General features: G+C 34.8%; 2 protein-coding genes across 18 annotated transcripts in view; one reads left to right on the top strand and one right to left on the bottom strand.

Annotated features, from left to right (window-relative positions):
- Window positions 1-25,555, top strand: part of LOC105465851 (polyhomeotic homolog 3) — a 105,191-nt gene that overhangs the window by 72,853 nt on the left and 6,783 nt on the right. For 10 of the 17 annotated variants that reach the window (XM_011714518.3, XM_011714537.3, XM_071091230.1 and 7 more), the window contains 4 exons: window positions 2,473-2,587; window positions 6,470-6,602; window positions 6,694-6,925; window positions 12,325-22,112. In XM_011714518.3, coding sequence (XP_011712820.1) covers window positions 2,473-2,587; window positions 6,470-6,602; window positions 6,694-6,925; window positions 12,325-12,479 — 635 coding nt within the window. In that variant the 3' untranslated portion in view covers window positions 12,480-22,112. Of the gene's footprint in view, window positions 1-2,472; window positions 2,588-6,469; window positions 6,603-6,693; window positions 6,926-7,098; window positions 7,227-10,369; window positions 10,501-12,324; window positions 22,113-24,575; window positions 24,632-25,555 lie in introns of those variants that run through there. The other 7 variants (XM_024787968.2, XM_011714542.3, XR_011619887.1 and 4 more) reach the window with 6 other exon arrangements.
- On the bottom strand, window positions 21,768-25,550 carry LOC139355270 (G protein-coupled receptor 160). The gene has a single exon (XM_071091231.1). The coding sequence runs from the start codon at window positions 25,548-25,550 to the stop codon at window positions 24,534-24,536; it is 1,017 nt and encodes a 338-aa protein (XP_070947332.1). The 3' UTR covers window positions 21,768-24,533.

The following is a 25,555-nucleotide window of genomic DNA, read 5'->3' as shown; positions in this document are numbered from 1 at the left end:
GGGCACTCAAGCTCCAGGGTCTTATGTCTCTGTCATCCATAGAATGTTGCTTTTATTTCCAAGATGGCTGATCTTCATGATCACATTCTAACCAATGAGATGGGGGAAGGAGCACCACCTGGAATTTGTGAGCATTTACAGTCATATGCCATTGGTTACAAATCAGCCACACATAGGGCAGAAACTTGTTTTTAATCTGGGTGGCCATGTTCGTAGGGTTTTGTAACTATGGGAGAAAAGCAAAGAGTGGATGCTGGAGAATTACCAGTTGTCTCTGCCATAGAATCCCATTTTTATTAGCTAAATCAGCAGTTCTTAAAAAACTTTTTGGCAGTTTTTAAATTCATAAATGTAAAAGAGTGACCTTGGTAATATTACCAAATTTGTTAAAAATATGACTGAACATTAGAACAAGAATTTTTGAATCTGTTAATGTCCCTCACTTCTTTATGAGAAATAAAACTGATACTCTTATCTTTGTTGGATTAACTGTAAACCATTTCTGTTTGGTATTTTCTCCTCCTTCATTAAGTATTCTAATTTATTATCAGGTGTTGTATGTTAATTAACAGAAGATCTTTGAAACAAAGCTTTTAGCATATCCTGTTCCTGGAATAACCTTGAGGAGTGGACTCTTTCAGGGCTGGAACTAATGGCAGTGGTGGTCGAGTGAGAAGTTCTATCTCCCTACAGGCTTTTCAATCAGATCAGATTATAATAAGATCAGATTATAAGCATGACAAAATTAAAACAGTACCTCTGGGAATTACGTTGTCAGGTCTCGGGAATGTGTTGGTGGATCTCCTGACTGGGCCGTTGAAAGGTCATTGGAAGGAGCAATTTTTAATTTACTTGTTTTCAGACTGTTTATTCCTCATTGCTACTAAATTGATGACTTTTGCTTATGAAGGTAGTCCTGAGAATTTCCTTAAACTGGTCACTTGTCAGTCATGATTTCATTATTCAGGATAATGTATTTGGATGCCCCACCAATGTCAAATATTAATTCACAGTTTGTTTTTTAGTAGTTCTTGCTACTTCACTTAATTTAGCACTTTGCGATCTGCTTCCCCAGTAAAACTGGGATAATGTAAGTACCGGAGCCTACTGAATACATGGCACCCATGTCTGCATTTCTGAATCCCTGTATTTATCTTAGTCTTTATTAAATGAGTAACCATAGAGCACACATATGGAGTTCACAGCTAAAAGGTTTAGTTAGTAAAAGTAAAATGCTTTTTAGTAAAATGCTTTTGTTGCATTTTTTATATGACTTGGCAAAGGAATTATGATGATACAAGAAAATGGCAAAATGTGGTTGATTTAAGAATTTAACAAGTTTTACTAAAGTATTTCTCGAGCGCTTATTACATGTCATACTACCCTTTTAGTTCTTATGTGGAAATTAGGAAATGGAACTATCACTTTTAATGCCTACTACCTTTTGGGCACACATATAATTGTCACTTCAATTCTTTGGGAAATGTATTATAAACCCCATTTTACAGATGAGAAAATTGTGGTTCATGAAGATTAAGTTGTTTGCTTATGGGTGACTCCTGCTGAGTACCCCAGGATTTAGGATGGAAGGTTCTTTGTGCTCTGTGATATTGCCTGAAAATGGTTACATAGGTAGGGTGGAAGAAGGACATTCTAAGTTAATAGGGAGCACCCATTAAGTTGAAAAAAAGCATGATGAAAAAAAGCATCAGTGATTGGAAATTATGAAACTGTGATTTTTAAGCCTAGTTATTTTTATTTTAATGCAATATAACTGAAAGCTGTTTTATAATTAGATATATGCATATTTTTAAAGAATTTTACGTATGTGTATATATGTGTGAATGAGATGGGGTCTTGCTTTGCTGCCCACACTGGTCTCAAACTCCTTGTCTCAAACGATTCTTCTGCCTCAGCCTCCTGTATATACATCTCTATATATTTTATCATATACTGCAGATCTTCAAGAGAGTTAATTATTTTACATGCTCCTGTAAAATAAGACATACCAAAATTTCACCTTTTGAAGCCATCTTTATTCTCTCCAGTTAGAATTAAGAGTTCCCTGCTATGTATCTCCACAGTGCAATTTATCAAAATTCACATCCCACACTCAGCTTTTTGAAAGTGTTCCTTCTGGAGGGTAGTGCCTATGTTATTCACTTTCATTTCTCTCCCAGTGTTTATAAAATTTTTTATACATTTTAGATGGATTGTAAGCAAGGTGAACCTTTTAAAATGTTATGTTTATTTATATAGAAAGAAATTCCTTATAATTTTTATGCAGAAGCAAGAGGGAATTAGTAGCAGTGGTTGTGTTTTGAAGGCTTTTGCCCCGTGAGAGTGGCTGTGGATTGAAAAGTTAAAGGGCCATTGGTTTCCTAGCAGTATCCAACCAAAGTACAGACTAAAAGAAAATTTGCATAATTAAATTTTTGGAACCTTTTTTTCCTTTGTTTCCTTCTTTTTTAGAGACATTAGAAGAAATGGACAGTGAGTTGCTCAAGTGTGAATTCTGTGGGAAAATGGGATATGCTAATGAATTTTTGCGGTCAAAACGATTCTGCACTATGTCATGTGCCAAAAGGTATTTCTATGCTCTTGAATTTCCCAAAGGACAGATAAATAGCCATTGCAACAAAACCAAAAAACCCTTGAATAGCTTACCAAGGATAACTGTAGATATTTTAATATGTAATATTATAGAAGAAACCTAGATATTATTATATAGAAGAATAATACAAATAGGCAGTATCTGGAGCCACTTAGTATTTAGTTATTAGATTTTTCTTTGCAAAAATTACATATTCATAATACTTAAAATCAATTGTACAGTATAATCTAATATTAAAGTAGTAATCTCCTGATGGTAAGAATATATTTAGGAGAATCCCTCCAATGAAATGATCAGGATATTATATAATACTAGTCCTTAAAGTGTCAAAACCAGTATGTGTTTTATCAGCTGTTTTATCATTATTGAAATACTTTGATTTACTTTGTGTTGTTTTAAAATGTTTTCATTTGTTTGAATCATATTCTATTTATTTTAGATTTCTAATGGGACAGTTATTGTGTAAATTCCCCACATTGTTAACATTACCAGACAGCAAAATACTCGTCTTTTCTGAATTAGTATTTTCAATAGTCATTATTATAGATAAGTAGTGTTTTTTTTGTTTTTTTGTTTTTTTTAAATACAGCGTCTCACTCTGTGGCCCAGGCTGGAGTGCAGTGGTGTAATCTCGGCTCACTGCAACCTCCACCACCTGGCTTCAAGAGATTCTCCTGCCTCAGCCTCCTGAGTAGCTGGGATTACAGGCACCTGCCACCATGCCCAGCTAATTTTTGTATTTTTAGTAGAGATGGGGTTTCACCATGTTCGCCAGGCTGGTCTCAAATTCCTAACCTCAGGTGATCCGCCTGCCTTGGCCTCCCAAAGTGCTGGGATTACATGTGTGAGCCACCACGCCTGGCTGACAAATAGTATTAATAACAAAATAAATGTTTAGTCTCTTCATTAATCGTATAATTCCCAAGTTTGGTTTATGTTAAGAAAGAACCCCACCCTAATTCTAATAATAAATCCTAGTAATACAGATACTTACCACTAAAGTTGAAGTGTATGCACACTATTTTGAAATTGGTTCTGTGTTCAAAAAGATAATTATTCTCTCAAAGGATTTAAGATCTTCAATAGGATGACTATAGCTTGTACTGTATTTCAAAATAGGTAGAAGAGAAGAATTGAAATGGTTCTAGCATGAAAAAAAGACAAATGTTTAAGGTGTGAATATCCCAAGCACACTGATTTGATCTTTTCTGATTATATGAATGTATTAAATTATCACACATACCCTAAAACTATGTACATCTATTATGCATCCATAAAAAGTAAATAACTATAACCTCATGAAAAAATTAATATAATTGTATACATCAAGGAATTTCTTACTTGAACATTTTATTTCGTATGGGTTATTTCCAAAATATACTTAGTAAAACTTAAGTTAAATAATAGAAGTGTTTTCCTCCAAAATTGGGTTCATTGTTTTGGTTGTCAGTCTGTTTTTCAAATATGCTTTGATGTAACTGATAAACCAATAATCAAATTATGTAACTCATATTTAAACTTGAATTTTCTAGTTTGCATATACTACAAGAAAGAACAATGGTTATCTGATTCTGAGTGATTTAAAAACTCTGAAAACTTGGGGAAAGGACTCCCTTTCAGAATATTTTAAACTTCTTAACTATTTAAAAATACTTGAGAACACTTAATGCTGCCATCAGTCTTCCCTCAGAGATGAATGCTGAGTTGTCACATTAGTATCCTTTCAATGAACCTCTTTAGCAGGGTAGGGGCCCTAACATAGGGAAATATGGATGAGAGAGGGTAGATTAGGTCGGGGAAGAACCATTGCCATTTACATGTCTGCCTAGCTGTCTTGGAAAGCTAAATATTTAGGGACAAAATATCAAGTATAAAGCTAGCCTCTCTTTTCTGCTTTTCTTAACGGATAAAGAAATTTTGTCAGTTGATATAAATGGAAATCAGAAACCTACATTGCTGAGCCCACAAATGAGCACATTATGAACACAGCAGGATCTTGAATTGTTTTAGGGTAAAATGAATTGGCTATCAAGATACTTATATTTTTATGGGAATAATAGCATATTCATTATCATAGTACTTTTTATTTCCACCTCTTGATATCTTTATAAAATGTAGGTGAGGAGAATTTGTTGTGGTGTCAGCATACTGGTTCTAGAATAGTTAGCAATAGCAAAGTTAATTGGGATTTATTCTTGTAACTTTCTTGAAGCAAAAGAATTTTGAAGGCTGGGTGTGGTGCCACATGCCTGTAATCCCAGCACTTTGGGAGGCTGAGGTGGGAAGATTGCTTGAGCCCAGGAGTTTGAGACCAGCCTGGGCAACATAATGAGACCCCCATCTCTACAAAACAGATTTTTGAAAATAAGTTACAAAGGCAGTTTCATAGATGTAAAAATGAAACTGCATATATTTTTCCTAGCCTTTGCATAGCTTTTCAGAAATTTGTTTCTTAGATCATTTCTTCTCACCCTTCTTTCTAGGGGGAAAGGTTGGCAAACTCACCCAGGCCAAGTCTTTCCCATTGTTCATTTTTTTGTATGGACTCGTGAGCTAAGGATGATTTTGAAATTTTTAGTTTGTTGGGAAAAAAAATCAAAATAATATTTTGTGATACATGAAAATTATGTGGAATTCAAATTTTACCATTATTGTTACTGAAAGTTTTACTAGAACACAACCATGCTCGTTCAATATTTTCTATTTATTTTTTATTTTTTAAATTTAGTTTTATTGTTTTGAGTTAGGGTCTGGCTCTGTCACCTATGCTGGGTGCAGTGGCGCTATCACAGGTCACTACAACCTTGGCCTCCTGGGCTCAAGCCATCCACCCACCTTAGCCTTCTAAGTAGCTGGAACTACAGGTGTGTGCAAGCACACCTGGCTAGTTTTTGTATTTTTGGTAGAGATGGGTTTTCACCGTGTTGGCCTTAAACTGGTCTTGCCATTTATTGGTCTTGAACTCTGGAGCTCAAGTAATCCACCCACTTTGGCCTCCCAAAGTGCTGGGATTACAGGTGTGAGCCACCGTGCCTGGCCCAATATTTTCAATGGCTGCTTTCACACTATAATGGCAGAGGTGGGTAGTTGTGACAGAAACTTGTATGGCCCGTGAAACTTAAAATATTTACCATCTGGTCCTTCGTAGAAAAAGTTTGCCAGTCCTCGTTCCAGGGCTTTAGGATCCATTAAAAGACATAGGATTCTTTTAAGCTGTCATCATGTCTTATAAAGGTCTATGTTCAAAAATATTAGGCGGTCTATTTTGATAAAAGAAAATCTTTCTTTAAAGAGTTATGTACTTCGAAATTTTCTGAATAGTGAGAGCAATGAATTCCTTGTATAACTTGAAAGTCTCCACTTTACATTTTCATTCTTTGATTTAATAATATTTGAGAAATCTTTTCTTAGCTGCTTGAGATCCTCTCCCTGGTATATTAAACTTTTAAAAATTAATGTCTCTTTGGAAGTTATTACTTAGAAAAATCAGTTTGAATAAACATTTAGATACTACATAACTTTTTCTTTTGGAAGCTTCCTTTTTTTTTTTTGCTGCTGTGAAAATTGGTTATCCTCTGTGTTTTGCAGGAAGTTTCCCACTGTCATGCTGTAATCAGGAAAAAACACAATACCTTGTTGTAGATGTCCAGTATTATACTGAGAGATATATTATGATATACACAGAGCCCATTTTTTGACCTTTAGCATAAGTAAATCCATTGAACAGTATAGTTATTTTACGAGGTCTTACGTTCATTAATGATGTATTCACAGTTGCACTTTAAAGTCACAATTAAATACTAAATGCATTGTCCCATATATCATTAAATATTTTTTCTTACTTGAATTTCTTAGGTACAATGTTAGCTGTTCTAAAAAATTTGCACTTAGTCGTTGGAATCGTAAGCCTGATAATCAAAGTCTTGGGCATCGTGGCCGTCGTCCAAGTGGCCCTGATGGGGCAGCAAGAGAACATATGCTTAGGCAGGTCTGTATAAACCTTGCTTCAATGTAAAATACCCTTTTCAGAAATGCAAGGAAAGTGCAATGCTGTATTTTGCTTGTACTACATTTTCCAGCTTCCAATTACTTATCCATCTGCAGAAGAAGACTTGGCTTCTCATGAAGATTCTGTGCCCTCTGCTATGACAACTCGTCTACGCAGGCAGAGTGAGCGGGAAAGAGAACGTGAGCTTCGGGATGTGAGAATTCGGAAAATGCCTGAGAACAGTGACTTGCTACCAGTTGCACAAACAGAGCCATCTATATGGACAGTTGATGATGTCTGGGCCTTCATACATTCTTTGCCTGGTATGTAATTCATCACTTTGGCCTTAATATTTTTCTTGTGCATTCACACACAGCAATGTTAGATACATCCACACCTTTTTCGCAAAAGGGCTAGAGTAGTACTGTGTATATGTATAAATTAAATGGCATTTGTTATTGAAATATGATCTGTTTCCTCTTGCTTATTCCCTCAGCACTACTGGGTATTTTCTCATACCCCCCAAGTCGATAAAAACTGACTAGTCCTGCTTCTGCTGTGACACCTCAGCCGGTGAAGATATTAAAGGTGCTTTCTTCTCTTCAGTCTGATTTCTCTCGAGAGGTCAGTAGAGAGATTGAATCAGACACTTCTTCCTTTCTGCTCTTCTATTTTTCTATTCTATTCCTCCTTATTTCCTAATTTAACCTTTTTAAAAATGAAGTAAGAGAGACTTTTTTTTTTTTTTAACATTTTTGAAAGCTAATCAGAACCTTTTAAAATATGTTAAAATTTTGGTTTCTTTGAAAAAAATCAAGCTAGTTCTTTAAAAGAAGGTACATTCTTTCTTTTCAATAAATAAACATCAAGAGCCTTTCTGAAATTTTATTTTTCAAATAGAGAGCTGAAATTCAGTTGTATTCATTCTAATATTGAGGGTAACTTTCTTATTTATGTTTTCCTGTTCTCTCATTTTGATACTCTTTCCATCACCTTAAGTCTCTTTTTTCCTTAAAACGACAATAATCTTTTATACCCACTTTCTCCAAGGGGCTGGCTACTAAAGACAGCTGCACCTTTGCTCATGATGAGACCCACACTAGTTATATATGTTAAGACTATATATATATATGTATATATATATTTTTTAAATCAGTAAATCTTGTCATTCACTTTGGCCTTATGCATATGGAAAATGAGGAGACTAAAACAAAAAATTTATTTCCTTTTGGTTTTATTACGAATCATATCATTTCTCTTGATACAAGCTTTCTAGAAGAATACATTCTGTTTGAACTTGTCTACTAACTTTTTACAGTTTAATAAGCTAATTAATTAGCTATGTTGCTAATTAGTCTTTCTCTGATGGCAGCTAAGGTCTTAGAAGCATACTTAGGGCTAACATGCTATACAAGAAAATATACTTAGAAATGATAAAGAATCTGTCACCCACTTTACTTCATATACAGAATTCTGTGAGATTTTGTTAAATTAGTTTATCAATAGCTTGTTTTAGAAATGCTAAGTTTAAAAAAATATGGCCGCTTCTAAAGAAAGATGGAATTGTTTAAAAGTAGAGATACTCTATGGGAAGATTTTTAAATGTGTATGTGCCCACAAAAACTTAGGTGTGAATTAATTGCTGACCATGTGGATTTAGAATCTGTTTTAAACTGGATGTATTTAGAAGATACTGAGTCTTTATTGGTTGTGGTTTTAGTAAGTAAGGAAACCAATTTTAGTTTTTGACCAGTATAGCTATCTTGAGAATTAACTTTGGAATCTATATGGATGCCTGGGGCTGGGCTTTGGTTCTGTCATCTTCAGAAGTAGTCTCACTCTTCCAAGTGGGCCACATGATCTGTTTGTGAGCCTGATTTTTCATTTGGGGGAAGTTTTTCTTTTCCTTTGTAGAAGAGAATTGGTTTCTATCCTGAGGAAAGTAGTTGCCCAAATAATTAACAAATAATAGATACTGCTGATTCTTCTTTCACTTCTTTTTTTATTTCAGCTAATTTTCCCCAGCATCCATTTGCCATGTGGCTACTTTACTAGAACGAAGGCAAATTCCTTTGTCTCATTCTTGCTTCATTTGAGTTAAACAAAAAAACAAAACTTAATATTTCTTATAACCTAAAATGCTTGTCTTACAGAGCTCATCTAGACACTTAATTTTGTTGCTAGGTATTTAGAAAACATTATATGTCATAAAAAGGACACAGCTATTATATAATTTAGAATTGCTTATTACTGTTTTAGAGTCTGGTTAATATGACTCTTCTCTTTACTTACGAAATGGGAGTGTTTCCAAACTGCTTTGACAGGCCAAATAATAAGCTTATTTGTGTGATTAGTTATATCACCTTTCTTAAAGTTTTCTCTGCGTAATGCCTATAGTTTAATCTCATACCAGAAAATGCCTTAATGATCATTTCTTTCTGCTTCTCTGGACTTTGTAAATATCGTTTTGAGCTTTTTTTTTTTAGCTCTCATTCAGTGCTGTTTGTTTTCCCTGAGTAGTCTACTCCCAAGCTTTTCTCATAGAATGAACAAACTTGTAAATTTTGTAATCTCTTTTGTATTTTGTTTCTTTCCAGTTGAGATAGGCTTCCTTCCCTCTTTAATCAGGGCATTTATATTTACTCCTCCAGTTTTCTCTTCTCTTTGTATATCATCTTGTTAACCATCCTGTTCAGACTATGTTAGAGCTTGTATGCAGCAGACCAGAATCTCAGAGCTGTTATCAGAATGAAAAATTACCGCCTTCTAATTTTTTCTGCATTAAAAAGTTATCTACGGGAACAATTCTTATTTTCAATTTACTGCAGGTTATCTTCTTTAACCCTTCCTTGCTATGGTGAACTGCCTTTTGCAGAGATCAGTTTGTCCTCTATTTATTGAAGTGTGAATCCACAGTAGATTTGATTTTTCTGTAGGCATATAAACTAGGAATCATTTTAAAAACATGACTATTTACTAGTTTTTGTAATATCAGTATTGGGACTTGTTTATTCTGTAGTATTGAGTGGCACGTGATACGTTTTCACCAACCTTACTGTGGTCAATTTTTGTGCAGGGTGTTTTGTTTTGAGTTTAGCTGGAGAAGTGATGCCAGACACTTGCAAGGTCAGTTGGGACCCATGTGCAGAAGTCCTTGCCGGTACTGACAGCTGCACTGCACTTGCTTCTGGTGAGGTGAAGCTAGCTCAGCTGACTGGCTAGCTCAGTGTCAGCTGGTGTTTGTTTTGTACACATCCCTGGGATCCAGGCATTTTACCAAAATAGATGTTAATGTCAGAAACTCAGAACTTTATCTCAGTATACCTTGAGCACTTAAAACTGTTTTTAAAATATATTTTTCTGTAATGAGTTTCTGGAAGCATACTTGCTTCCAGTTTTTCTAAGTCACTTTATTTTTTTATTTCTATACTGATGTAACTACTCTTTTTTTGTGGTTAGCTTAAGAAAGTTGTGATCTAAAATGCATTCCTATTTGATCATGCTAATTCCCAAAACACTTTTTGTTCTTTATTATTTTGCTAATACATTTACTGTCCACCTACAAGAGGATATGTGAGGAGGAATCTCACAATACAGAGGAACAGGAATGTGCTACATATTTTCCTCATGGAGAACTCCTTGTTTCTATTCCCAAATGTAGCTCTTATAGTTCTCATTACTTCTCATTGCTCCTGTTTTCTGAATCTAAGTAAGTCCCACCCTATCTTTCTCTCTCTTCTTTTCTTTCCTGTGTTCTTGTAAGTAAGACTGAAGAGAGAAGAACATTAGTTCTTTCATAAAAAGAAGGATGAAGTCACAACTAGATGCAAGATTAGTCAGTTTTGTCTGCCCAGTTTTGTTGAGCTACCTCTGGGAAAAGAAAAGGGGCTTTTCTATGGTGAGTAATCCCATTTCAACTATAGTTTCTTTTATAAGATAAATGGGCAAAAACATAAAAATTTTGTAGAGGATATTGAAATATGAATTTTTCAAAGTCTGAGAAATTATTAAAATAGAAATTGAAAAGCTAGTTGTTATATAGGAAACGGTAAAGATACAACTAACAGAGGACATGAGAAAAAAGCAAGAGAAAAAATGGACACACAGCTGTACACAGGAAAAAATGTTTGTATTACTCTTACAGATAGCTCTTCTGTAGCAGATTATATTTTTGTTTATTGTATATTTACTAATTCAGTCCTTATTGACAAATATTATGTATTCAGTACCTATAATGCTTTGTGTTTTGTGCTGGGTTGTAAGACATAATCTTACATAGACAAGAGGATGATACATTTGCAAGTAGAAAGGATAATTGAACTAGCAAAATTGTGGCATCCAAAAGTGTAATGTAACTATTTTCATTTTTCATTATCTTTTTTTTTTTTTTTTTTTGAGACGGAGTCTTTGCTCTGTCGCCCAGGCTGGAGTGCAGTGGCGCGAACTCGGCTCACTACAAGCTCCGCCTCCCAGGTTTACGCCATTCTCCTGCCTCAGCCTCCCGAGTAGCTGGGACTACAGGCGCCCGCCACCTCGCCCGGCTAGTTTTTTGTACTTTTAGTAGAGACGGGGTTTCACCGTGTTAGCCAGGATGGTCTCGATCTCCTGACCTTGTGATCCGCCCGTCTCGGCCTCCCAAAGTGCTGGGATTACAGGCGTGAGCCACCGTGCCCAGCCGTCATTATCTTTTTCTTTGTGTTTTCCCTTAGAATGCTGATTTGAATAAAATAGAAAAACTTAAGCTGTCAGTTTTTATGTGTATTCTTAAATTCATCTTAAAATTTTACTGTCTCTCAAGAAAGCTTCCATATTTTTGTATTCTCTCTTGTCTCAGCTGCTTAATTCATTACCTTTCCTATTGGTTTCTTTACCCTTAATGGGTAAGTTTGTTGAGTAATCTGGAATTGAAAATTTGGTAGCCAGTAAAAACATGTGAGTTTCAGGTAGATACTAGCATTGTTACCTGCTAAAGCACCTGGTTTAGACTGAGAGCTAAAATATTGGTTATATGGCAGGAAATTCACCAGCAAGCTCATAATTTCAATGAGAATTGTTTTCTTAACGAAAGTGGAGACAAGCCCAGTGATACTAAGATTTGAAGTTGAAGTTACAAGTCAAGCAGTGTAATACATTTCAGCAGCATTGCAATAGATTGGTAATACAATATTGAGAGATTTGATCTGTCCTGAGTGAATAAGAAAAATATTTTAAATGTACTTGTCAAGTGAAGGTTAAAAGTGGTACTTACTTGAGAAAATACTTCTAGGTTGTTATTTAAATGGCAAAACATTATATTTTTGTTTCCTCTTTACCTGTATGTGAAGGATGTATTATACAGAGATAAGTTCATGAGGTATAACTAGTTAACCTAAACCTGTTATGTGGCATGCTTTGAAGTAACACCATAGTCCTTTTTGTGAAGGAAGTATTATATCTAGACTTTGTACATTTTTACCTCTTATGAATTATTTCTATAACATTATTTTAGAGCAAGAATTCCAAGCAAATTGCTTTACCTGGAGTTTGAATTAATTCTTATTTTCAGAATGCAAATACTGTATTCTTCAAGAGTGAACTCAAGACTACCATAAATAAATTTCATTTGTTTCTCAGCCTGTATTTCAGATTCTCAGACCCAGTGAGAGCATAACTGTGACTGTTAGGAGTAATGTCTAATTGTTGTATATTTAATTCTAACTTCCGTCCTCTGGTCAAATTCCAGGCTGCCAGGATATTGCAGATGAATTCAGAGCACAGGAGATTGATGGACAGGCCCTTCTCTTGCTAAAAGAAGACCATCTCATGAGTGCAATGAATATCAAGCTAGGCCCAGCCCTGAAGATCTGTGCACGCATCAACTCTCTGAAGGAATCTTAACAGGAACATGAAACCTTGATAAAACAGCAGTTTTACTCTTCTCACACAAACTTGTAAGGTAAAGGCCTAACTTGGTCTAGAATATGACACTTACTGTAGTGGATAGCCAAGCACATTGGGATTTCCACATCAGATACTGACATTTCTTCTACAGGTATAATTATTCATCATACATTTTCATAATTAACAAACATTGGTAAAATTAATTTTACAGGTTACATGAAACATTGAAAGACTTGTTATAGAGGGCCATGATATTTTTCAAAGAAATGTGTTACACTAGATAATTTTTTTAAAGGTGATGTTTATCATTAATATAAAGAATCCTTTTAAAAGTAATTTAATGATTTACATTTCTCCTCTTTTGATTCGATTTTCTTATACATTTTTTTCTACCCTATTAGTTTTCTAAAGGTTGTCATGAGAGGTATGTTATGGAATAATTTAGTAGTCCAGTGACAGAATCATATGAAATCAGTGTACATTTTTTAAAATATGTCTTTTAGACATATGCTTTACCTATAAAAAAGGAATTGTGTTCTAGTATGAACAATACTGATCTGGAAGTGAGAAGAGTTAGTTCCTATTCCAAACTTGACCAAGAATTTGGTTTGACTGAGAAAGTTTTCCTCTCAGTTTTTGTACATTTATTTAGAACAGTGGTTCTCAGTGGAGGTCAGTTTTGATCGCCAGGGGACATTTGGCAATGCTGAGACATTTTGGTTGTCACAGCTTGGGGCTGGGTTTAGGGGAGGGTTGCTACTGGTATCTAGTAGGTAGAAGCCAGAGATGTTTCTAAATATCTTGTAATGCACAGGACAGCACCCCTCCACTATCAAGAATTATCGGTTCAAAAATGTCGGTACTGCCAAGGTTGAGAAACTCTGATACAGAAGGAGTGATAAATACTGTTTTCACCCAAAGGAATACTTTTAAAAGATGGAGCATACTAAATATATATGATGAAAGTATTATTCACATAACATTCATATTCTGCTGAATAATTTTTTCTAGTTTAATCATACTAGTAAAAGAAAAAAAGATCTACAAATTGTCCTATAAAATAAGGACTAACATGCAAATAATTTAACTCTCAGAAAGTACTAATTCATTCTGTTTATCTTTCATACCTCTGTGCTCTTCTGCAGTGATGAAGGCATAATATGATTATACCTATGAACTAGTGCATAGCCTTTTCTGGCAAGAAAATAGTTTGTAGCAGATATGTGGTTGCTCTTTGGATTTTTTTCTAATGTTGAACATGCTGGGACTAGCTAGAATGTACATTCCTACTTCCTTTACCAAACGTTTGCATGCTTCCTGCAAAGCACTTACCAAGTGATTTCTCTTAAATCACCAGATATAATTTTGTATGTACATGTTTGAGGAAAAAAATTTAAAGCAAAACCTTTTACTGAACAGTGTTCTATAGAATTATGACACTAAAACAAAATTGTTTGTGGAAGCCCTGAAAGCTTTATAGTCCTGGACATCAAAAATTTTATTTGAGATGATGAATGTTTTGTTTTACTCTTTTCTTATATTACCGATTGAGATATTTTAGTAATTGAAGGAACATACACAGATATTTGGCAGAAGTCGAGTAAGGAGGGGAAAATAAAGAGTCCATGAGTTTCAGTCATTTTCACTGCTCTTTTCAAAAAGATTGTGTTGAGCTAGTAGAAGACTAAAGATGTCACTGAAGACATCACAGATATTATATTTATCTTTTGGCTTTGTGTACATTAGAGAATGTTGATTATTTTTATACAAAAATACAGCGGGTAATTTTTTTAATCTTTAGATGCCTCTTGTTTGAATGTATGCTTTGTGGAATTCTTTGTGTAGTAATGTTTTAAAAAAAGATGTTTACTGATAGTTACATGTAGGATTAGAATATGTAATATAATATAAGGCTCATGTTCCAGACCTACGATAGCTTGTAGTCTATGTTACATATTTCTTTATATCACATTTTTAATCATTGGATTAAAGTTTCAAGGAAAGCTAGGTACTCTATAATCGGTTTTCATTTATTAGCAGTTAATCATCATGACAGAATTGTCATATGCTTGACTTTTCCCCTCTTCTTGGAATTTCAGAACACAATACAGGCTAAGCATTAGTAAGAGATGGCTCACAGTATGAGGGAGGGAGGTGCAATGGAAAATCTTGCTGGAATTAAAACTTCTCATAGATTATCCACAGTTAATACAAAGTTTATTATTTGGGGATAGACTCCTCCAGCAATAATGATTACCTCCCATAACGATATTACTGTGGCCTTTAAGGTATCAATTTTGAACTGTGTTGTAGGCTCTCCTTTTATTTATTTGCTTTCCTACTAGCAGCCATTCTGTACTTATTGAAAGCCCCTGTGCCTACTGCTGTCTTAAAAGTTTTCAGGAGGGGCTTACAGGAGGGTTTTCTATTGGAGAATACCTTATAATCTTAAATCTAGTCCAGATCTCTGTTGTCCCCACTCAGAACATACCCAGAAGATGCACTTGCTTTTTTCAAGTGAGTTTTTATTTAAAAATGGCTTGTTTGCTATCACATTGGTACAGCTGTTTCTTCCAAGATGAGTTAATCATCTTAATTTCAAAGCTTCAACTAGGTATAATGGATATATAGACAACACTGAGCATCCACCTCTCTCCTGAGCTTTAAAGCACAGTTTCAGTATGATATAGGTGGGGAGTATAATTGTTTTCATATCCTTTCATACTACTACTAATAGTTCTAGGATTTTGACTGGGGAGAGGTAATGACAAACAGGGAACATGAAGGTTCTTCCTACTTTTGCTACCTAAGTTTGCATTTTCTGACTTCCTTAAAGTGTTGCACTCTTTGTCCCATTGGGATAAAAAACCGTTAAGTTTGAAATTTTGCTTTAAGCCTTGTGTTCCTAGGGAAGTTAAACAACTAAGAGAGCTGATTTGTGAAAATTATTTTTTATATGACATTAATATTCATCAAGCCTTGTGTAGGCATGTGTAAGACACAGCTATGCAGCTTTGAATAGTCAATATAGTATGAGATAGAGTGTTCCAAATCCTGTCATTTTTTAAGTAGCGTATTATTGCCCTGATGGTACTGTTACTTTGCTGTTGAATGCTCTAAACAGAACTTTTTAAAAAGGTGTGGTTTAAGAGCAGTCACCCAGGAGTAGACAAGGTGGAATGGGAGGAAAGAAATGGTAATGCAAAAGCTTGAGCATGGGAAGGGTCAGAGGAGGAGGCCATCATCCTTGTTAGCTTAGCCTGCTTCAACACTGAGCACATTTCTGCACTTTTGAAGTGAATATTCATGTTTTACTTAGAAGAAATAATTTCCTTTCATTAGGGATCCCAGTTGATTTTTGTTTCCTGGTGTATCAAAATACTTAGAACTATGAAACAAGTATTATTGTGATCATGCCTTTGAATAATTTTTGACATAGCTTATCTTCATATATCAAGTATAAAATTATAATGAGACATCTATTCACAAATACAAGTCTTAGATTGAATTGAAATGTGTTACATAGTGCCCTGTCTCCCACTGACTTGTTCAGTTAAATGTCTTAAAGTACATTATGTCCATCTTCAGGCTTTTGGTTCCACAACGGCACAAGTATGGTAGGGAGGCAATATAGTCTTAGGCTATATGCCTATATTAAATGTGTATAAACGATTTTTGAAAGAATACATTATTATAGATGTATGTGAGTGATGCTGACCTGACAGCCATATCCAGTGGATGAAACTGACTGGACATACTGTTAAAATATTTTAAAGATATATTTTCAACCAGAACAGCCTGGTTATAGTTTGTGGTTTAAAGACTCTCACCTTGATGAATTGCAGGAACACATGCAGCCTACTGGCATTGAGCATTAGCTAATGGCATGAAAGGGCCTCATCTCACTACCTCTCTTAAGGCCTCTAGCTCAAAGAAAACTGCATGAAAACTTATTTCTTAGATCTTTGTCTCAAAATCTTTAGCGAGGATTTTGTATTGGGGCTAACTTGATGAAGGGAGGCAGCTGGGGCAGGACTTTCTGATACCTGACAGTCATGTTCCAGAGCAACCTTTGGGCAGTGGAAACTGGCCCATCTATGCAAAATGATTGCTCAGTCTGTTTCTTGTGTACTACATATGTAACTAGCTGGGCCCTAAGGAAGGTTTTCTAGGGGGAAGGATAGGGAAGTAGAGGAGGAGACAAGTAGGAGGAACAAAGCATTCCAGACCCAAGAGGATAAAAGTTATTTAGGATAGATATGGCCTACATCCATAGTTCAAAATAATACATTTTAATTGTTAGATGCCAGTTATAAATAGGCTATAGTTTTTATATGTCAAGATTTACCTGTAATCAGACTCATTCTTTCACTCTCTATACCCACTGTCTCCATGCTTAGGAGCATGGATATTAATAGTTCCAATGATATATAAGTTAGTGATTTTTGATTTCCGAAAATTTGACAACCTTTTATTATAGTTGGAGAATATTTGTCAAAAATTCAAAGGTTGTTGTAATTGAGTTGCCAGCATTACAGAGAGTTTCCATTTTCAGATACCACAGTTGAATCACCTCTGTAGATTGTTACAGAGGCATTTTAAGATAGTATTTTATTTGTTAGGTTGTATCTCAGTCTAAGAATTGGGAAAAGAAAAGCTATAGGTTTCTCTTTCCTAGTCTGGATTTCGGTAAACACAAGCCTACCTCTGCTTCTTTGGTTCACAGCAGTGTGGATCATGAAATGAACTGTTTACCCACATTCATCAATATTGGTATTTTATAAATCTACTTAGAGCATTTAATTTCATCTCAAAGATTGTGATCCAGTTTAGATAAGCACAAATACAGTATTAGGAAAAGTAAATATGCAATCTTACTAAAATTTCAACTTGTTAAGCTGTATATCTTAAAAAAAAAATTATTTGGGGCTGGGCATGGTGGCTCACACCTGTAATCCCAGCACGTTGGGAGGCTGAGGCGGGTAGATCACCTGAGGTCAGGAGTTCGAGACCAGCCTGACCAATATGATGAAACCCCATCTCTACTAAAAACACAAAAATTAGCTGGGTGTGGTGGCGTGCACCTGTAATCCCAGCTACTTGGGAGGCTGAGACAGGAGAATTGCTTGAACCTAGGTGGCAGAGATTGCAGTGAGCTGAGATCGTACCCCCGCACTCCAGCCTGGGTGACAGAGCAAGACACCGTCTCAAAAAAGCAAAACAAAACAAAAAATTCTTTGGGAAGATAGGTCCTCTTTTGTTAGAAGTTCATAAAATGTATCCTTACATAGTTTTGTTCACAGTAGTTACATAAGCTTTCTTCAAATAAAAAAAGTTTAAAATTAGATTACCTTCTTTGGAAAAAGAATTTCCTAAATTTTTAAGAATTTTCCAAGTTTTACATATTAGTTTTTAGAACCTAATCCATTTTCAAATTGTACTATGAGAAAGCTTTTTTTAAAAAAAAAAGTTGTAAAGCATTAATACAAATATAATTATTACCATCACATTCCAGAGAATATGGCTTTTTCTAAACTTTCAATTTAGAAAACATACATTAAGGGGGAATCTCTGCCCTCCTTTTCAGCTCTGAAGACCAGCTTTTCTACTCAGACACATGCACACACCCCTTCCAAGTGTCATGTTTATGGGAACGTTTGGGAAATGTTTTCCAGATGTTTTATTTTTTCCCTTTTATAGTTTGTTGACATTTAATCTTATTTAAAGATGACAATTTTAATCTGAAATGTTAGAGAAGAGGTACAACATAATGAGGTTCTAGCTAGCTTTCTACTTTTGAAAAATATTTTTTTTCTACTGCTTTTTACAAGTACTGGTTCTCTCAGTGATACTGGTGGTGTTCAGTATGAATCCATAGAAAGAAAACAAAACATGTTGTTTAAAAGAAGCAGAGTAATGAATTTCAGTTTGGAGAAAACCAATATAATTTTAAAACACTGTTATACTAACATAGCAAGGTTTTAATTAAATATAAGAGTAAGGTAGTAAGTTCTTTTAGAGCACCTGTTTAAATTTACTCCAGGAATCATCTTAAGGATTGATAGTCACCATCATTTATTGACCTAAAAGTTACATTTCATGGAATATTATCAGTGTTAAATCCAAGCTTTGTGGAGCTTTAACTGACGATGGTGAAAAAGTTGGTGTTCGTGAGAGTGGTGGGGTGTTTAGTCATCAGTGAAGTTAAACATCAACCTGTTTTAGAAAGAATTTTTTAGTCTTGCTTCAAGTAAACCAGAAGTGTCTAGTATTTAAATCTTTATTTAGAATGCTTCCCTTAAAAGTATTTTTTTGTTTTGGGTAGCATTAAACAGTAAATAATCTATTTCAGTAGTAAATAATAGATGAATTAAGATGATGATGAATGAGGATTAACATACTGGTCTGGAGACTGGGGTTTTATGTCAGTGGGTTAGCTGTGTGTGACATGTTGGGCAATTACTCAGCTTTTTTAACAGCTTCCAGATATGCAATATGGTCCCTGTACTACTCAAAGGTTGATTTTGGTTTAATTCATCTTTGAGGTACCTCCCAGCTCTAAAACTATGATTCTAGGCCATGTAATGGGGTTGCTCCTACTTCATTCTCTTTCCCTTTTTAAGGGTTCGGTTTAGCATCCATTTCTTGGGTCACCTACAATCTTTGTTCTCCTAAGGATTAAAATAGAAAATTCATACGTAACAAGCAAATGAGGACATTTTCCTAAATGCTCCTTATTGGTTAACCACTGAATATATGAACACATATGAATATTGTCATTCATGTACTTATATTCATTTAGCAAACCATTTGAACACTTATATGTGTAGTGTGTGGTGATCATGACATGAGGAACTAGTAATAAGTAAAATCTTCCCCCCAAAATTCATTGTGGCTTAAATAAATATGAACATAATCATTACTACTTAATAAACTGACTGAGAGGGAATCTTAATATTAACTTGGAACTGGGAGGGAGTACTTTTATGCATTGGGTAAAGGGTTAGGCTAGATGACATCTAAGGGGTCTGAGTGAATCATATCATAATTTTTATAACACATTTCACATACTAAACATCAGTTGGCCCTATACCTGATTAAGTTACAAAATTTAGGAGACTTAACATTAAGGACTTACAGGTTGAGACAGCCCATATTTCACGGCATTATTTTAACACTTGAATCTGTTCCAGAGTTGTTGCTATACAAGGCATGTGGCAGAACAAAAAAAAAGCTGGTGTTGATATAAGAGCTTTTTACCCAGTATTGACAGTGTAGCAACCTTTTTTTTTTTTTTTTTTTTTTTTTGAGACGGGGTCGCTCTGTCGCCCAGGCTGGAGTGCAGTGGTGTGATCTCAGCTCACTGCAACCTCGCCTGGATTCAAGCGATTGTCTTGCCTCTGCCTTCCGAGCAGCTGGGATTACAGGTGCCCGCCACGACACCCGGCTAATTTTTGTATTTAGTAGAGATGGGGTTTCACCATGTTGGCCAGGCTGGTCTCGAACTCCTGACCTCAAGTGATCCACCCACCTTGGCCTCCCTAAGTGCTGGGATTACAGGCATGAGCCACCACGCCTGACAGTGTAGCAACTTTCTAAAACTGAAAAATCTCAAAGGAGATCACTGGAACAGACTCGTTCATTTATTTTTTGTTTTTAAATTAAGATGACGCAAAATAAATGTTACTGTATTTTAAGCTATTACAAATATCCACCTTTTAAAGATACGTAAGAAGCAGTAATATTCTAGAAAGCACATACATACAAAGGGCATCCTTTAAAATGCAGAACGGGTAAACATGAAACAGTTCCATGCTTGAATTGGTAAGTATTTGGGGGATAAACATTGAATGGGAGAATCATTTATTGGGTTAAGGTCCCTTCCTTGTCACTCTGGGATGCTGTGAATCACATTGTACTTCCTATTGACACAGCTTTACATGTCAACATCAGTTGATACTAACATTCTCCATAAAGATATAGAATGAAAATACCTATTAAAAATAGTTTATCATTCTTGTGGCTTTTTGTTTGTTTGTTTTGAGACAGAGTCTCGCTCTGTCACCCAGGCTGGAGTGCAGTGGTGCGATCTCAGCTCAGTGCAACCTCCACTTTCCCAGGTTCAAGCGATTCTCCCACTTTGGCCTCCCAAGTAGCTGGGATTACAGGCATGTGCCACTATGCCTGGCTAGTTTTTTGTATTTTTAGTAGAGACGGGGTTTCACCATGTTAGCCAGGCTGGACTCAAACTCCTGACCTCAAGTGATCCGCCCATCTCAGCCTCCCAAAGTGCTGGGATTATAGGCATGAGCCACTGCGCCTAGCCTGTTGCAGCTTTTTAAAGCAGGAAATATCCAAATAAAATGTTGGGTTAGAATCTATATTAGAATCTTTCACACTTAATTGAAAATGGGAAGACTATCATCTAAGTAGCCAGATAATCTGGGTTTCAAAAAATTATTCCATGGTACTAGTTTAAAAAATACTTTTCAAGTGTTTTAATTTTTAAAGTATAACTAATTTTTCAAATATTTTATGCTGTTAAAATGTGTATTACATAAATACTTTTTGTATATGTATTAAATTTCAAAAAGTCAACTGAATGTGCAAAGATGATATATAATTTTGGATGTATACATTTAAACTAGATTCCCAGTCCTCTCCTTCAAAAACTTGGTCTTTGTTTTTCCTATAGGGGAAAAAGTCAAAATAAGTTCCAAAAATTATCCTCAAAGTAGTAGTATGCTTGTAGTAAATGAAGGTTGGATAGATGGATACTGACAATGGTGGCAGGCATTTCAAGCCTTTTATTAAATTAGTACTTTTTGTCTTCTTCCTTATTAACATTTTGTTGTTAATTTTAGCAAAGACCAATTGTGATAAACTGGTGTTTTTTGGATGCTTCAAGCACATGTTAACCAATTTTGTAATTCCTCCTTTTGGTTCCTCCCATTGTTCTAAAATAGGACTTTCGTATTATTAAAACCTCAAAATATGATCCACCCAGGATGAACAAAGAAAACCAAGGGGAAAGAAAACATTTTTTATCTTTACAGAAAACAGATGTTAAGATTATATATAGATGTATTCTTTACATTGGATATTGTATTAGAGTCCTCCTTACAAGAAATGAAATAGTTTTTAGCACTCTTAGCATTAGAGTTCCTAGATTGGTGTTGATAGCTACAGTTTTAAAATGTATAACCTGAAAATGAAGGTTAATTTTGCATTGTAAGAGCACATTTGATCTATGTAAAAAGTGTCCATTTGGTGTATTTTTTTAAAAAAGAGAAAGCACTTTCATATTAAGTAGCATGTGTATGAATTTAGATTTTCATATTTGTTGTGTCTGTATTCAGTGAAGTAAATTGAGCATTTAAATGTTTGTTGATGGCAACATTAACTATTAAATTAAAGCACCTTATACTCTGCTGCTTAACTTGCTTGTAATTGCACCTTTGTTACCTGCACATTTTCATATAGAATATTGTTGTAACATTGCTTCGTGTGGGTCTGGATGGAAGATTAGTGGGCCTACAGGATCATTTATTTATATTGTTTATATTATAATAATATATTGTAGACCAGTTGTAAGTTCATTTCTTTACAAATAAAAGCCTCTTCCATTTGGCTGGTCTATTGAATAATTTTTTTTCTTAAGCTTGTGAGACATGGGGAATCCTGTGTTAAACAAAAAGCTTAGTGAGGTTTGAAATGGTTTTAAAATCTCCTGATTTAAAATCTGCAAAGAGTTTTAAGTCTTTACTGATTAATTTCAATATATTTAAACGTATTTCAGTCCCATATTTGGCCAACTAGAAGGCAATATATTTAGAGGAAAAAGTAACACAGAGAAGGAAAGAGGGCCGGGTTTTAATGTTTTAAACTGTTTAAACACACCCTGATGTTCTCTTGAACATAGGATTATTTGTCCTAAACTTTCGATATAGTTGGCTCTCTATATGCATTTGGTTTTTATAGAATAATGTGATTTTTATTCCTACTTTCTCTATTTTTTTTTTAAACATTGTAGCATCTATTATAGGGGTTATTTCTGTTCCCTACCATGTCTTCTGTTAACAGACCTGATCATAGAGAGGTGGACATATGATTGAAGACAGGTTGAACAGTCATTCCCTGGGACTATATATTTGAAGTTAGGAGATGCTTTAAGTTGGAATTATGAAAGCCCTGAGCTGCTGGCAGCCAGAACACCCACTTTGTGGACACAAAATGGAAACCAACAACTCAAGAGAGATTCTCCTAGTAGTTTACCGAGTTGTCTTTCCAATATCCAGCTTGTTCTTAGAATGGCTCAGGTTGAGTTTGTATTACCTGCTACTCAAAGAATTCCTCACTGAGTGCCCAGGAGCATTTCCCAACTTGTCTTTATAGATGGTTAATTAATTAGCTAATTAAAGAGACTTCTGTGCTCAAGTAAATGGGTTTCTTCTTCATTATAGCACTGTAAAGCCTTAAGATGTTCATGGGCATTGTACATTTTCAAGTGAAAAATAATTAAGAAACAACATTCTTCACATTTGACTCTGAAACAAACCATTCTTTTTGAGAACAGTCAGTGAAAGGCAGTGTAATATAGTGGTAAAGAGCAAGAACTCTGGACCAGAATTCTGGGTTTGCATCCCAGCTTCCCCAGTGTCTAGTTGTATCATAGTGAGTTTCTTACTTTCATTGTTTAAATTTCCTCATCTGTAAGAAGGGGATAATAGTTCCTGTCAGAGTTGCTGTGAGGATTAAATCAGTTGCTGCATGTGAAACACTTAAGATGGTACCTGGCACACAGGACACATTTCTTAAATCTCTTTGCCATTATTAGTGTTCCATAGCACTTGTTTTAGGACATTTTTTCAAATAATGGAAAGTAATCCATTTGTGGATCATGAACTCAATTTAGTGGATCAAAACCAGCATTTAAAAAATGACACTAAAAAACGTATTTGCATGATATGTAAGGGTATTGTTATGACATGTAAACATAATACATGTCTATGGGTCATGATGTTAAAAAATATATCTTACTATAAATATAAAAAAAAAATTCAAAAGCCACCAATTCAGGAAAAGCTAGGTTTAGATTTATGCAATATAGTATTTATAAATGGGTGATAAAAATACCTGTGTAGCTTAATTCCTAAAGTAACATAAGATTATTCTGCCACTCATATTGTTTTACTCCAATGAAGCAACTCTGCCCATCCACCGGGGGAGGTTTGGCAATGTCTGGAGACATTTTTTATTGTTTCTACTGGGCATGGAGGTGCTACCAATCAGCGGGCAGAGAGCAGGGATGCTGCTAAACTGCCCCCCAACAGAAAACCAACCCCAAATGTCAAAGAGTGCTGAGGATGAAAAACTCTACTTTTACGTGTGATACATTGCTAATGTCATTATGATGTGACATGCAAGTATGTGACATACAAGTTATAATATGAAAACGAATCTGCTGAATCATGGAAAGGGACCTAGTCATTACTTCCAGTTCCATAAGGTGAGCAACCAGAACTCTCTTCTTCCAGGAATATTTGCATTAAGAACAGAGATACACTTTTTAAAATTAGCTACATTTAAAAGAAGCTAATCTTCCTCTTACACTGAACTTTATACCAAATCATTTTAAGAACAATTTTTATTTTCTTGCTTTCATTTGAACATTTAATAAAAATGTTTTGGTTGGTATCTTAAAGTTGTCAGTGAAATCTCAGATTTACATAACAGTTTGCATCCAGTAGTATTTTTGGGTAACACAAACATCAGTATGGCCAAATGTTAACTCATTTCACTTTCTGTGTTAATAACAAAATAATATTTGTAATATACTGTCCCTGAACAACTATAAAAACTTCTTGGAATTATTTCGTTTTTAAAATAAAACACTATTTAATAAATAGTATCATAGCCCCAAAAGACACATTGTGAACAGTATCAAAGTTAAGGGGCAAAAGCTTTAGTTCAGTTTATTTTTTTATATGTCCTGAGTTCCTTCTGTTTGTAAAATTATGATCTTACTATAGTCGTAACTTTTAATTAATATTAACAAATCATTATTGATATAGGCTTTTCAATTTGCTCAAGATTAGGAATTGTAAGTGGAATGAAGCAGCACTTCCAGTTGACAAATGGATCCAAAGGTAATCCAATGTCTCTTAAATTAAGCTTGTGACAATTAAACCAATACACTGTAGCAATAAGAAAACTATTGACAAAGTACAACCAGGGAATATTCATCTCAATATATGCTGGAACCTGAACTTTAAGTAAAAGAATGATTACCTGAAGTAGTACAAATGGTAACCAGGTACTGAGAAAACAGACAATGAGCTTGGATAAGAATATTTTTTTCGATCTCACAGTATAATTGGAGTGGGATGAAAAAGGAAAATATAAGATAGTTTCATTCATATAGGAAGTTATCCTGACAGCCTGTACCAAAGTAGTAACTTCTTCCCAAGAGGTTATGAAAGCTACAAATAAAATCATCACCATGAAAAATGACAGCCAGTAACTCTGAATGCTGACATAGAAAGGACAGTGGTGAGAATAAGCATTCTGTGGCTTCAGGCTTTGGTAGATGGCTGGGTCTCCCAAAACATAAGCAAGGACTGAAATCCAAATTAAAATTACTGTAAAGAAATAAAATAATTTTTGACACTTAAATGAAAGCTTGGTGGTTTTAGAGAAATTGAGGCAATAATCTATACAAGCTATCAGGAAAACTGGATAATGCAAAAAGCCATAAGTAAAGGAAATAATTTGAGTAAATAGGCAGATGTGGTATTTAGTAAACCTAATGCTTAAAAGTACAAAATCCCTGAAATACAATATAATGGAAATGTTTACCAAAAGTAAAAGATCAATGAATGCTAGTGAAATGCAAAAATATTCCATAAAATTTTGACAGGTGTTTTTTCTTCTCATTCCTAGTGTAAAGATATTTAATAATATTTTCCCAAGTATGATCAAGAACAGCAGACAGTTAACATCTAGGGGCTGGTTGGTTTGACGTAACTGGTACTGAAAAGAGCAGTTCTCTGAAGAGAGGGCAGTCATATTTT

This window comes from Macaca nemestrina, chromosome 2, assembly GCF_043159975.1.
Source record: "Macaca nemestrina isolate mMacNem1 chromosome 2, mMacNem.hap1, whole genome shotgun sequence".
NCBI classification, from domain to species: Eukaryota; Metazoa; Chordata; class Mammalia; order Primates; family Cercopithecidae; genus Macaca; species Macaca nemestrina.
This window is presented reverse-complemented; position numbering and strand designations above follow the sequence as displayed.

Bases quoted from the DNA above. Each gene is read 5' to 3' on its own strand.
- LOC139355270 (XM_071091231.1), bottom strand. From the start codon at position 25,550: ATGACTGCCCTCTCTTCAGAGAACTGCTCTTTTCAGTACCAGTTACGT.